This window comes from Belonocnema kinseyi, chromosome 2 (assembly GCF_010883055.1).
Source record: "Belonocnema kinseyi isolate 2016_QV_RU_SX_M_011 chromosome 2, B_treatae_v1, whole genome shotgun sequence".
Classification (NCBI taxonomy): Eukaryota; Metazoa; Arthropoda; class Insecta; order Hymenoptera; family Cynipidae; genus Belonocnema; species Belonocnema kinseyi.
Window position 1 is genome coordinate 65,458,831 of NC_046658.1, and position 14,661 is coordinate 65,473,491.

The 14,661-nt window shown below is 28.4% G+C and overlaps 1 protein-coding gene across 1 annotated transcript; it reads left to right on the forward strand.

The window, feature by feature from the left end:
• The first annotated feature begins 3,813 nt into the window (after nucleotides 1–3,813).
• On the forward strand, nucleotides 3,814–9,895 carry LOC117168315 (myeloid differentiation primary response protein MyD88). Its single transcript, XM_033353886.1, has 7 exons — nucleotides 3,814–4,376; nucleotides 6,983–7,182; nucleotides 7,275–7,370; nucleotides 8,574–8,698; nucleotides 8,791–8,959; nucleotides 9,051–9,219; nucleotides 9,298–9,895. The coding sequence occupies exons 1-7, from the start codon at nucleotides 4,267–4,269 to the stop codon at nucleotides 9,668–9,670; spliced, it is 1,242 nt and encodes a 413-aa protein (XP_033209777.1). The 5' UTR covers nucleotides 3,814–4,266; the 3' UTR covers nucleotides 9,671–9,895.
• Nucleotides 9,896–14,661: the final 4,766 nt, after the last annotated feature.

A 14,661-nucleotide genomic window follows, 5' to 3' on the forward strand; every position in this document is an offset into this window, starting at 1 on the left:
TACCAAAATGCAGTACCTAAACGTACTTTATTGTACTCTAATACATTTTCCAAAGTTTCAGCTCGATATTTTATTTACAAAAAAAGTTCTTAAGTTCAGAAGGACATTCAGTGAACTGAAAAACTGTGATCGGTAATATAGGAATTTAGCTGTGTCACATGCCCTTAATTAAAATAAATTCTGAGATTCTCATAAATTCTCAGAGAATTTATTTCTCAGTTATATTCTCGGTATTATTCTCGGTAATATTCTCATTCTCGTTACCGTTCTCAATGTAATATAACAATGTATTAACAAAGTATATATTATATCTTTGACTCTAATCAAAGATATTATAAACGTAAATGCGTTGCGGGCTTAGTTGCCCGCCATAAATATAGACGGCGCGTCCGGCGAAAAAAATCACTTCCCCTCTATCCACCGCTCCCCGTAGAAAACACCCAGCGATATAGTTTGTTATAAGTATAAATAGTCCTTAAATTAGATTTTAAATTTTCTGCAGTTTACCTTTTTTACATACCTAGATGTCAAAAAAGCATACCCAATTTTTTCAAATTTTAATCATTTATTTTCTAAGAGAAAATCACCCCTGTTTACCAGTCACTGAAATGGATTAGAAAAAAATGGCCAAGACCCAGGAATAAAAATTGGATGTACAGCGAATTTTTAAATTTTTTATTGAGATTATCCTTAACTTTGTGATATCAAAAATTTCCATACACATTTCTTTTTAATAATACTGTAGGAAAAAATCAAAATGATCGAGCGTCGAAATTATAATTAGAGCAAATTTTCTGTAATTCTATGGTGACGGCTGAAATATCCCGAAAAATAAAATTTCCGACTCGGTAAAACTCTCTGTCCCAAAAAATACAATTCCAAAACTAATAAAATTCCTGAACAGTTTATAATATTAATGAATTTGAAAATTCACAAATAATAAGACTCCCCAAATAAAATTGTTTCTTAATCAATATTAATTATTTATTAAAACTACGATAATAAAATATTGTTATCAAATTAATTTTTGTTTAAAATTTAAATTGTTAAAAATTATTGTTTGAATTTAAAACTATACAAAAAATTTTACCAACAATTTAATATATAAGAACACGTGTTTTTTAATTAACATTTCGATTTTTCAGAAGAACATTTATGATTTAAAAAATACTATATACATTTTCAACCAAAATATCTTATCCAGAAATATATTTTGTTTTAATTATTGTTTTAAATTTAAATAATAATGTTTTAATACTTCAAACATTAAAAAAGTTGTTTCTTTGGTATAAATATTTGATTATTTCAAATAAAAAAAAAATTGTCAAAGAAAAATGCTTTCAGCACTTGTTTATCTTGAAATGTCTTTCTATAATACTTTTTTTTAAATTAAAAATATGACTTTTCGAGAACATTTTTTTTATAATTAAAAAAAGGCTGTACCGAAAACCTGGATCAAGCTTCAGACAAAGATAAATATCTTTGCTTCAGATCTGAAAAAATTCAGCGATACATACATGTCAAACTTTTCTAACCTTAAAAAATTTTCCTACTGCTTTACCGTTATATTTTACGAAGAATGAGAAAACAAGAATTCGACTTCGTAGTACGATGAGGGCAGCACCTCGATAGGGCAGAAAATGTAATGTTCTATATATATATATAATTCCCCACTCCGACGCCCCGTACCGCATCTACGTTTATAATATCTTTGCTCTAATCATGCTGAATGGGAGAGTTCACCGCTCGTTAGGAGACACCACCGAAATTACATAAACAGATCGGGTAATTACTAATTAGAACTCAAAGTAAGCAAAGGAAAGTTTTTAATAGAAATTTTAGAAAAAAGGAGAGGAAGAAAATATTAAACGTGGATTGTAACTTAATGAAAAGATGAACTGCAAAGTATAACGTAATATTAAAGAAGAAACGAAAGATTTGGTAGGGAGGTAAGTTCTTACCAACAGCAGGTAAGGTAGATTGTTTACCGTGTTGAAAACTTACCTCGTTGCACAATCTTTCGTTCCTTCTTTAATAGTACTTTCCAACTTTTTAGTTAATTTTTTTTATTAAGCTACAGTTCACGTTTCATATTTTGTTTTACTCATTTTTTGAAATTTTCTTTTAAAAACAATACTTTGCTTATTTTGAATTCGAATTACGTGGCCGTTTATATTGTGATGATCGCGTATCCCGCGCTCATCTAGTTATGGGATCATGTAGAACTCAACCCTTTTTGCATGGTAAAGAAGAACACCGCCTAACCATAAAAGCCTAATCGCTAAATTTAAAATTATATTTCGCAATTTTTATTATTGTTCTCAAACTCTCTTATCTTTCTATTGGCAAAAACGAGACAGGCGTGAGACAAGCCGGGAAAAGAACCAGAAAGCCTGTTTCTTTTCGCGGGTAAATGAATGGACTTAGAGTAAGTTAGCACATAAAACCTTACTTAATAGTTCCTATAGATGAGATAGATTTTCTGAGAAACATTTTTAATTTATATTGTATTTTGTCTAAAGTGTTTACAAGTATAAAATTTAACCCTCTTAAGAATCTGTCTCTGGAAAATGTACTTCTTTTAATAAAAGGTTGTTGCTTTAAAGAAACTGACACTCAGTCAGTCATAAAAAAGCTATTTAATTAGTTTTTCTAATGAAAGAAGGCACCAAGACGCTAAAATAAATATTCCGTAAACGAAAACTGAAATCATTTCCCATCATTTTTTAAAAGGAACACTAATAAAATAAGAAACTTCTCAGATCTCTAGTGAGTTCCGAGATAGTTTCACTTAAAAGTCTCATAGTACATTCAAGCCCTTAGTAATTTAACAACTAATAAAATATATAACAGAAACCAATTTTCATTCCCTTCTTTCCTTGGTCAGACAGTTATGGTCAACTAAATCGTTGCAGCAACCCTAAGTGTCAAGAGTCAAGGCGCTTCAAAAATCTCAAGTAGGTGCGGATAGACATGACTCGAGGGTAGATAAGAGCAATGAGATTCTGAGATGTATGGGAAAAGTTAAGAAGGAGGTCTCATTTTCATTCTCATTTTGATTGGTTTTCTTAAAATTGGAGACCCTCCTTAAAAGGAGGACCCAGAAATTTGATTGGCTTAAAAAATGGTCTTCACTAGAAGCCCTTGCTCTGGAACCTCGGAGGCTCAAAAAAGAGGAGACCGATTCTTGATATGAAGGGCAGAATTAGACTAGCTTTTGATTAGAGAAGTCGTTTTTTCTCTTTTCTCTTTCGCGAATAGCTTTTCATATTTTTAACTCGACATTCATTACATTAATTGTATTAAATAACCTTCCTCTAAATAAATAATAAAAGTGGACGCTTGTGATTATTTTTCTGTTTAAACCTGTTATTTTTTTTTACTCACCTATCTTCATAGGTCTTAAAATTTTTAAACGGATCCACGTTTACCTTTCGAGTCCGGCCGGTAATATCGCAGACCTATATAGAGGACGACGCGATACCCGGGTTGTGACAATATAAGTTCTGTGGCGCCTCCTGACGTGCGGTAAACTCGGTAAACTCTTCATTATGTTCAGGCATGGACATAGGAAACAAGGGACTAGACATGCCATTGCGGGGGTGATGCAATGAGGGGGGAGGTCCGCCACCATTTGATGTCCCGCGACAAACATGGCAGCGCCCACATGTTTATATTTTCATGCACAGTTTGTCGGCTAAACTGCTTGTGCGCATAATCAAATGGCACATCGTAAGATGGCGGCTCTCCCACTCATGAAATTCTCCATCCTCCCGTGGATTCAACCCCGCTCGCAAAGTTAGGATGGCATGCCTAGTCCCGTGTTTCCTATGTCCATGTATATGGTAGATTTGTTGGTTTTGTGCCCGTTTACCGTATAGACATAACCTACAGTTCATACAGTTGGCATGACAATAAGTGGTTGACAGTTTGGTGTGGATTTGTACAAGTGTTTGCAGTGATCTGAAATCTAAAAATGTAGTTGAACAGTATGTCGTGAAAAAAATTAAGTAAAAATATGATATTTCATAGCGTATTTGTAGTTATAACATCGTACACATGATAATAATTCGAACGCTTTGACCTCAACAAATTTATCATTAATGTTTAGCATATTTATACACTAATCTTGATACCATCAGGATCAATTACGTACTAACTCGAAACAGATTTTTAAACTAAGAAACTTTTTTTAAAAGTTTATGGAGATCAATTAGTGCAGTATTTAATTCGAAGTCATTTGAGGTTAGTTTCATTATCAGGATTATGGATTTTTCAACAGTACCGTTATTTGCTTTATCCACCGAATCGAAGCAACTAATTTCAACATTGTTGAACCCGCCAAAAATCCTGAAATCAGATAACGGATGGCCAAGGTAAATTTGTATTGTTCTAAGTTTATGTTTGCTTCTTTGGAGCACAAAACTGTAGTTGTATTTAATGTATTTGTTGCAAATAGCAGGGATCACAGATATTTTACCCTTTATTCCCCTGCGTTTCCCCTTTGTTGTCAAATTTCTCTATTCTCGCAAAACTTCCACTGTATATAATTGTTCGTTTTATAGCTACAATATTATTCCATTCAAGACTTGAATACGCTGCCGTGAATAGTGAATTTTTTTTAAACTTTCAGAATGTAACCAATTTCAAACTAATCTATTTAGGATTTAAAACAAATTATGGATCTAAAATATTTTTTTACTGAATCTACGAATCGAATATTTTTTCAAATAAACTATAATAAATTACGTTGATCTATCTGTCTAAATTAAAAATTATTTAATTTAATTTTGAATCACGATGTCATTATGTTAGAAATATTATTACCTGACTTTTTAGGTTCATTTAAATTTAGCTCACTATTATATATTTATTAAACAGTTTAAAAAGTTATAAAAGTAAAGAAATAATTTTTAATTATTACAAGCAAACTCGACTGTTTATTGATTTAAACTAAATGAAAAAGTTTCTATGAAACATTTTAACATTTTAACTTGAAAATGTTTCCAATTTTTAAAAAATTTCTAAATTATTAATAGCAAATGTAAGTTCTTCAAATATGAACAATGTTGTATTCAAGATTGAAAAAATTTAACTAGTAAAAGAAAAGCTAAACGATTATCAAACTGAAAGATTTAAGTTTTACGAATTTATATTATAATCGTAATTTAAACTAATTTGATCATAAGTTTAAAATTTTTAAATTCGATGAAGAAAGTTTTGTGATTTTCAAAAAGTAACAAAAATAATTTTTTAAACATTCACTTACATTTTTCGATTGAACACAAATTTAATAAGTTCTGGAATTTAAACAATTTTCAAAAACTGCCAAAAGTCAGTTTTCAACAGTACGGAAAATATAAACGCAATTTTTAGTAGATTTTAAAATACGTTTTCTTTGAATATAAATTCCGTATATATTTAATTAATTTAAAGATTTATCAAAATTTAAATAAACTTATTTCACTTAATTTTTCTTTATTTAAGAAATATATGCCTCTATTTAAAACCAAAAGAAAAAAACTCGTTTTTTATTTAAAAGTTTGATAATTAGGACAATGTTAAGTTAAAAGTATTTTATCCTTCAGGGTTTAATTTAAAAGTATTCAGTAGGTACTATTTTTTTTATTTACACAATTTCAAATTAATGACGGTTGAAATTAAACGATTTTGATTTTGTAATATCCGACAAATTTTATACGTATGAAATTCAAAAATTTCTGAATTATCAATTTTAAATGTAAGTTATTAGATTGTGAACAATTTTTAATTGAAGATTTAAAAAATATTACTATTCAAAATTGAAATATTTTATCTTTTTAATATTAAGAAAAAATCCAGTAACGAATGTGTTTTATATTAATGAAATATCATGTAATATCTTTATTATTTTAATGGATTTTTATGATTTCCATAGATTTCAAAGGTTTTAAACGAATTTATAGAGAACTTTCAGGAATAAATTAAACTTTACAACAGCGGATTTTTTTGGATTTCAAACATTTCAAGGGATATATAAAGGAATTAGAAAGTTGTCCATGGCTTATTATTATGGATTTTTGAAGAGTATATGTTTTAATATTAGAAAATAGAAATAAAGGGATGTTAATGCGCGTGCATTTGTTGCTAGTGTAAAATATTTTAAGTGCTCAAATTTAAACTAGTTTTATTTCAAGTTGAAGAGTATGGTTTCAAATTTACATTCAAAGTATTAATGTGGTAAGAATGAAATAACATCTTGAAGAGAAATATTTAATCATACTTGTGAGTATCAAGATTTAATGATTAATGAAGGAATTTTAAGCCGAGGAAATTTTTTTGATCATGAGAAAGTTTTAAAATATATAAAAATTAGTTATGTAGCACTTTTTTATATCGCCGTGAATAGATTTTCAACCACCTAAGTATAACATTGCGTATACAAATATTGTTTCTTATTTTCTACATATAAAAATGAATGTTTAATCTTTCCTATTTTTCTCTTTTTTGTGAAAAATTAACCCATTGCCACTTTTTCGTGCTCCTTGTGCACTGTGATCCCTGAAATAATAAATTTATCCAACGTATCTATTTATTTATATATTATTGATTTGTATCAATATAACTTTTTCGATATTACACAGAAAATAAAAATAATAATAAAAGTGTTTCGGCAGTGGTAGCGAAGCTATAAAAATTTTTAATTCAATTTGAAACCAATAATAAAAAGAATAATTTTAACACTAAACTATTCGAATCGGTTTGGATTAAATATGTTTACAACTTGAATAACTTACAATTAAAATATTGGAATTAAAAATATTCTTACATTGAACGTATAGACATTATAAATCTAATTTTCTTTGGAAACCCTGAATAATTCAGTATCATTTTCGTTTGGTTTCGTTTTCTCAAGTAAACCAAAAATCTTTAAACCCTAATTTTATTTTCGTATAGTGTTTACCAAAGACGCACTTCCATCTTTGGTTGAATAATATTCTAGGGATTGGAGAGGATTGGCTTATGTGCTGGGTATACCAGGCGAGAAAATACCATTACTTGAATCTCAACGAGATCCAGCAGACAAACTTCTAGGAACACTGCAAGAAAAAAGTAATTCAAAAATCACCTTTAAAGAGCTCCAGGATGCCTTTGATAAAATTGATAGATGGGACGTTATCGATGACTTGGAACCCCTTTTTGGTTCGTATTATTCCAGAATAGTTTAAATAATACCCGAGAATTCTTAGATTGAAATTCATTTTTAATATCCTTCAATATTTTATAATTTACAGTCAAGGATGCGCAAGCCTATTTCGAAAGGATCGAGAGATCCAAATTAACTCCGGAATCAATAGACAATAATGTAGACGCAGCAATGCTTACAGTTGGTAAGATAATTAAGCTTCTTCTTATACAGTTAAAACAGATTGTCACCTATGCACTTTCTTTCCACTATTTTTAAATTTGTCACTTTTTTCACCTTTTTTAATCGACAAAGTATAATTGTATTTACGATTTTAATTTGTAAACCCTTGTAAGATCGGATCCATTTTGCACCAGTTCGCGATTCATGTTCGTGTCGCAAAATGAATCTGCGATGAAATATGTTACTTTTTGTAAGACAATGGGACGGTAAGAGTCATATTTATTTATCAAAATTAACTTTGAAAAAGTGACGGATATTTAAATTTTATGAAGCAGATGACGCAGACTATCAAAAAGAGTGGTCGATCTCTAAAGTGTTTTATTATTTACATTTTAAACTAATAGAGGAATTTAATTTTTACATCCTTCTTTTGCTAGAACTTTTACTTTTCTTTTAAAATTTGATGAAAAATTATTTTAAAAACGTATAAATTCTTAAAATGTTTTTTTTTTTGATTTTCTGAAAATGTTCAAAGAAAATTTATTCAAAACCCATAACAGTTTTCTATTCTCAATTTGTACTTTATGGTTCGAAAAGTAAGACTCTTGACAGAAGGATGCACAACTCCTGCTTTTGGCACTTTTCTAAAGCGTAATATTCCGAATTTTTACTACAATATAAACAAAACATGAAAAATAGTATTATTTTATAAATAATAATGTTCATGTTGCTAAAAATGTTGTATTATTCACATTTATGTACAAAATTTCTTAAAAAAGCGAGATAGACAAAAGCTTCAACATACTGTTTTTAGGCCTTTTTAAAAGTTATAATTTCGTTCTTTTGACTGTTGTATCTTTTGTTGTTTTTGTAAAAACGTGGATTTTCGTGCTTTTAAGAAAAAATGTTAATGTAGAAAAAAATTAGAATGAAGAACAAAAATTTAAATACCTGCACGAGTTTAAAAAATATGAAATGCAAAATTTTAACGAAAATATATGGCAACTTTTTTCATAATAATCTACGTCATAAGTTTTAAAAGTCATAATTTTATCAAAACGAATTTAGTTGGAATTCGTTATATTTGATAATTATAGTGTTCGTTCGTTGACCTGTTTATTAAGTTTATAATACTTTTTTTTGTCACCTATTATTAAATAAATTATACATTTTGACATTTTTCAAGGAGAATAGGTACTGTGATAATATTTTTTATTTTTGACAGATGATATATACAGATTTAAAGATGGTTCAGAAAGACAGTTCTACGACGCTTTTCTTTTATATGCGGACGAAGAATTCGAATTTGCTAAGGAGGTGCTGGAGAGACTTGAAAAAGATAATTTAAAGGTAATATTTAAAAAATGTACTCTTCTATAAATGAGAAATTGTATTTAACTTTCCAATTGTGAAGAAAGCATTTACAAATTTTTATATTTTAGCTTTGCACTAGGGAGAGAGATCTGATTGGGGGGATCACGTTTGAACATGACGCAATTATGCAGTTAATTTCTGAACGGTGTAATCGTTTAATTGCGATAATCTCCCCAGATTTTTTGAAGAGTCCCGCAAACCAATTTTTTTTAAAGTACGCACATGCGGTCCAAATAGGTATTGAAATCATTTCTATTCTTCCGAGTTTGCGAAAAAAGCATTCTTTGCCTTTCATATGCTAATAATTATTGTTGAATTTTTATTACAGAAACACGACAAAGGAAACTAATACCTTTCATTTACAAAACGTGTGAGCTTCCGCGGGTGCTGAGTTTCACAAACAAAGCCGACTACAGTCGCAGAGACAATTACGATTTTTGGGGAAAACTCCGCGACTCTATAAGAGCTCCACTTCCGCCGGATTATAAAACCGACAAGTAAGTTTACTATTTCAATAATCACGATTTATAGAATCTATCAAAACAAAAAATATCATTTTCATACATTTTTTGTAGGATTGTGCCAAGTACTTGTAGAAATCCGAGTTTGGAAAAGGCAGCTCCCAAAATAAATTCAGAATCCTGTTATATGAATGACATGAAAAAGACAATTTTATCGGTAGGTGAAAGTGTCTCCGAGAAAAATGAATTTTTAAAAGTCCATGAAAAGCTCCAGAAGGTCGAAGGCGAACCCGAATTGGCAAAAGGTACCCGAATTTCTTTGAAGAATTCCGTTTCTTTGTTCAATTTTACTTTTGCAAATTTTAAGAAGAAAGTGAAAAAAGCCGATGAAAGTCCTGAAGAAATTAATAAGGAACTGATTAGAGTGAAAGATGAAAAGAAAGAAAAGAAAAACGTTAAAAAAAGAATGAAAGCACTCAAGGCTTAATGGACTTTGTATGCATTTTTTAAAATTAAATTTAATTCTTTTCCGTTTATGATAAATTACCTATTATGAAGAATAGAAAACTGTATTATCGGCGAATTGATTAGAGGTTACAACAGAAACAAGTCATTTGGTAAAAGGTTTTAAATGTAGAATTGCTAGTTTATCTAAAAATTGGTATAATGTACTTTAACATTTTTTTCAAGTTATATGTTAAATTTGTTCAATGGAAATTCCGTTGTGTCTATATATATAGATATATTTTTCAAACGACAAAGTACCTTTACAGTGAAAATGTGAACATTAAATTCACGCTTAAACGTGAAAACAATTTTTTTATACTTTTTAATACGCGCCAAACTATATTTATACATTTTTTTATTTTTAAGCTGTTACCTCTGCTTTTACACGTGACCCGATTCCTGCCTTACCGATATTGTTTTTGTCATACCTCTGTTTACATAAAAAAAGATATCGAGTTGAAAATTTGAGTATGTAAATAAGAGGCAATAAGGGACGTTTTTCTACTTTAAAATTGTTATAATATCAAATTATTTCCTTCAATAATTTTTTTGCAATTATAAAAGTTTAGGAATATATAGACGTTGCCAGGGTAGCCGCTGGACCGGGAAATGACAGTGAATTTATTTTTTGACCAGGAATTTTACAAACTGAGAAGAAAAATCTGCCCAAGTTCGATTTCAACAGTTTTAAAAATAAATAATTGAACTGATCTATTTTTTAAATATTATATAATTCAGTTTACAATGCGTAATTTGAAAATATTTTACTTAGAAATGTTCCATTTTAGATTTGTATTTATAAGCGTATATTTGTAATTTAAAGAATTTTAAAGTCCAGTCTTAAAGACTTAAACAAGTAAAAATTAAAATCCTGTAAAGTTGAAATTTGTTGATAAAAACAGTTTTATGAACTAAATATAAATAATTAAATTATTTTTAAAATATATCTGTACTTTAAGTATTAAAAGCTGAACAATAATTAATTTGAAAAAACGATTCTAATCCCGTTCATTTAATATAAAGGTACGATTGACAATTTATGAACTGTTTTAACTTAAAAATAACTTGACAATAATGTATTCGTAATTAAATGCTGTTATTAAATTGAAAATATTGTTTCGGTCTTAATTATTCCATTTTTAACCCATTTAATTTTAAATTTCTTAATTAAGTAAAAGAATAATCATTTAATATTTAGCAATATTTTACTATTAATTTAAGATCAGTAATTTGAAACCAAATATTTAAAAGTAAACAATTTTAAACTTAATTGTTTGACATAGAAAGCTTTGAATGGTTAAAATTTCGAAAAGCTCTTAAACTTGCATCGTTAGCATTTTTATTCTTCTATTTAAAAATGTTTAATTTGTAAGTGAAATTGTTGATTTTTTATGTATAAATAACAAGTGAACACTTATTATTCGTAGAAAAAATGTAGTAATTTTTAGAGATATTTAGAAGTTTTGAAAAGATTCAAAATTAATTAAAAACTTGAAATGATTTCAAGTCATTTAAACGAAGTGCGTGAAATTTTTTTGCGAAAATTCCAAACATATTATAAAATAAATAGAATTTTTCCTACAACTTTTAAAAAATCCTGCAAATTATACAAAATCTTTAAAACCTTCCAGGATCTTTTTTGACAATTTTGGAAATCTCTTAAAATATTCTGTTAAAATAACTTTTCAAAATGAAAAATACTACTTTTAAAACTTCTAAATATCTCTTAAAATTACTCTAATTTTTTCTAAAAATAGAAATGTTCAATTGTTATTTATAAATCCAAATTTTAAAGGAATTTTTTTTTAATTTGCAGGAATTTTTCGAAGTTTTAGGAAAAATTCAATTCATTTTAAAAGATATTTAGATGTTCTGAAGAAAATTTATAAATAATTTAAAATTTGTAAAAATTTAAAACGTCTAGATTTCTAACATTTTGAAATAAAATATTCAAGCCTTTCAAGGTTATAAAATAAATATAGAAAATAATTTAACTTCTAATTTAAGAACTTTTAAGTTGTAAAATATTTTTATTGTTTAATGTTTCTAGCTTTTTAAAGTTCATTGATTGATTTTTGAATGTAGACTATTAACTTAATCTAAATCTTTGAATACTATAATTTTTAAAAGTTAAAAATTCTGAATTTTGCAGTTTATTTGCACTTCATTTAAATTGTTTAATTACTTTAATTAAAATTACTGATCATTTGAATACCAAATTTATAAATTGAAAAACTTTTAAACTTCAATTTTTAAAAGTTTAAAATTCAAGAGTTCAAGTTTAAATGCTTTAATTTGCAGTTTGTTTTTTATTACTTCAAGTGGAATATTTTTTAGAGTAGAGTACGATTTTTTAAATTTGATTAGCCGTGAAAAATGTTTACGAACCGGGAAAAAACCGGGAATTTTTTTCTTTAATTAAAGCGGCCACCTTGCATTCCTTAATGCCTTTTATTTACAGATTATTCCCATGTGCTCACATTTTGAAACTCCATGTCTAATTGTATGTGGACAGGAGAATGGCGGAAAGAATATCGGTAAGGTAGGAATCTGTGGCAAGTCGCATTGCAGCATCTCATTCGGAAAAATGTCGAGTTTATAAAAAATTAGTAAAAACTAACGGTGTAACCTAAATTATTTTTTTGGCTAAGCACATATCTGCCCCCCCCCCATCCTGCATTATTTCAGTAACTAATCACAGACAATTCTTGCGGAACTTTTGCCATTTTTTTGTGGAGTTCAAATTTTTCCGAATGAGAGACCATGATTGCTACATGTCAGGGAATTCTGAAAAGTCAGGGAATTTTCGATAAACTTGGTTTAGACCTGAAAAAAAATTTTTATAGCTGTTAGAAAAAAGTAAAAATTGGCAAAAAAATTTCGAAATTGGGATTTTGTAGCACACCCTGGATATTTTGCGTGTGTGACTTGCCGGAGTTAAGCATTACCCGAGTAGAATATGCCCTTAAGAGCATGTGACACAGCCAATTACCTATATTACTCATCTCACTTTATCAGTTCACTGAATATTTTTCTGAACGTAAGAACTTTTTTCAAAAAATAAAATACTAAGCAGATACTTTGGAAAATATATTAGAGTGCAATAAAGTACGTTTAGGTACTTTATTTGGGTAGGTATTTCACTGAAACATATTTCCGACCAAATTAAAACTGGGAGTCTTTTTCACGTATTTTTTTCTGAACCTCGACATTTTTTGAACGTTAGAATTTTTTTTATATATAAAATATCGACCTCAAACTTTGAAAAATGCAAGAGCCGAAAGAAAACTACGTTGAAGTACAAAATTTAATAACAAAATATCTAAAAAAATATATATTTCAACTAAATTTTATCCGGCAAGCAACAAAGGACTCGGCTATCAGTAGACCTTTTCATTTAAAAGAATGACATTGCGCAAGCGCGAAAAATATATAGTACTTCCGTGTGAGTTCAGGACAATTTGTCACTGAGACGTATGTGGGAATAGTAAACATTGACGAAAAAAAACTATTTCGAATAATTGGAAGTTAAAAAACTTCCCACAAAAGAAATGTCTCATATACCAGGAGAAAATCCATTGAAAAGAAAAAGGTTGGTGCGCACAAGAAGTCTGTTTTGGAAAGTGTAAAAGTGACATTCGGTGCACGTCCTACTTGGAATGTACTTGGTCGATTTATTTAGAAATTTTCAGGGTGGTCTACATAGCAGAAATCCTAAGGAATTTCAAATCAACAACGTTAATAACAATAAAATTAAAGCAAATAATAAATTGCTGTGATTACAAATTAATAATTATTCAATGGCTTTTTTATGAATGAACATTCAATATAATACAATGCTGACTCACAAATTTAATTTTGTGAAATTCCAACGATTCAAGACTTTATTTCAAACACTTCAGTTTCGAGTTGTTTAATTTTAAATATTTGATTTATAATGACTCATTTTATATGAACAACCAAATATCGCTTAAAGTTACCAAACTGCTACTTTCATTCATCACAAAATTATTAGTAGAATGAGTTTAAAATTAAATATTTTAAACTGAAATAACATTTGAATAGTATTTGAAAATGAATTAAAGCGTTTAATTATGAATCTATTAATTTAAAAATATTTTAATTTCAAATAGTTTCTGAAGGTTTAATTAGACGTTTAAAGTTCTTTAAATACTAATATTTTCTCATTGAAACAGTTCAATTTTGAAAATTTAAGTCTGCATGTACATTCTTTAATTTTGAGCATCAGATTAAAATCGTCTTCCGAAAGGAAGTATTTTTCAATTATTTATACTCCAACTGAAGTTTATTAAAAAGCGTTATGACATAATTTACATCTATTTATATTTAATCAACTCAAAACATTTTTGATCAAAAATGTTCAAATTCAAACGCTGTGAATTATTAATTCTGTCAAGTCTTCCAAACCTGCATTTTTAAATTCTATACATTGCAAATTTACCCTTTATAATAAATTATTATATAATATTATATATCATTATATTACCGGCATGCATTGCCGGCATGTCGGTAATGGTTTTCCAGATATGCACGAAAATCCTAACCCAGGCGGCCACTTCAAAAGGCTCTAACGGCTGGTTCGGCTTACGTTGTGAGTCCTTTGTTGCGTGCCGGATGAGATTTAGTTGAAATATATTTTTTTTACATCTTTTATCATTAAATTTTGTACTTTAACGTAGTTTTCTGTCGACTTTTGCATTTGTCAAAGTTTGAGGCCGACACTTTATGTATAGAAAAAGTTCTAACATTCAAAAAATGTCGAGGTTCAGAAAAAATATGTGAAAAAGGCTCCCAGTTTTAATTTGGACGGAAATAATTTTCAGTGTAGTCCCCACTCAAATGAAGTACCTAAACGTACTTTAATGTATTTTAATACCTTTTCCAAAGTTTCAACTCGATATTTTATTTACATACAAAGTTCTTAGGTTCAAAAAAGTATTCAGTGAACTG

Excerpts from the sequence above, each read along its gene's own strand:
- LOC117168315 (XM_033353886.1), top strand. The coding sequence starts at position 4,267 with ATGGATTTTTCAACAGTACCGTTATTTGCTTTATCCACCGAATCGAAG. Across the intron at positions 4,377-6,982 it reads TCAGATAACGGATGGCCAAG|GGATTGGAGAGGATTGGCTT; the intron begins GTAAATTTGTAT and ends ATAATATTCTAG. Across the intron at positions 8,960-9,050 it reads CGCACATGCGGTCCAAATAG|AAACACGACAAAGGAAACTA; the intron begins GTATTGAAATCA and ends TTTTTATTACAG.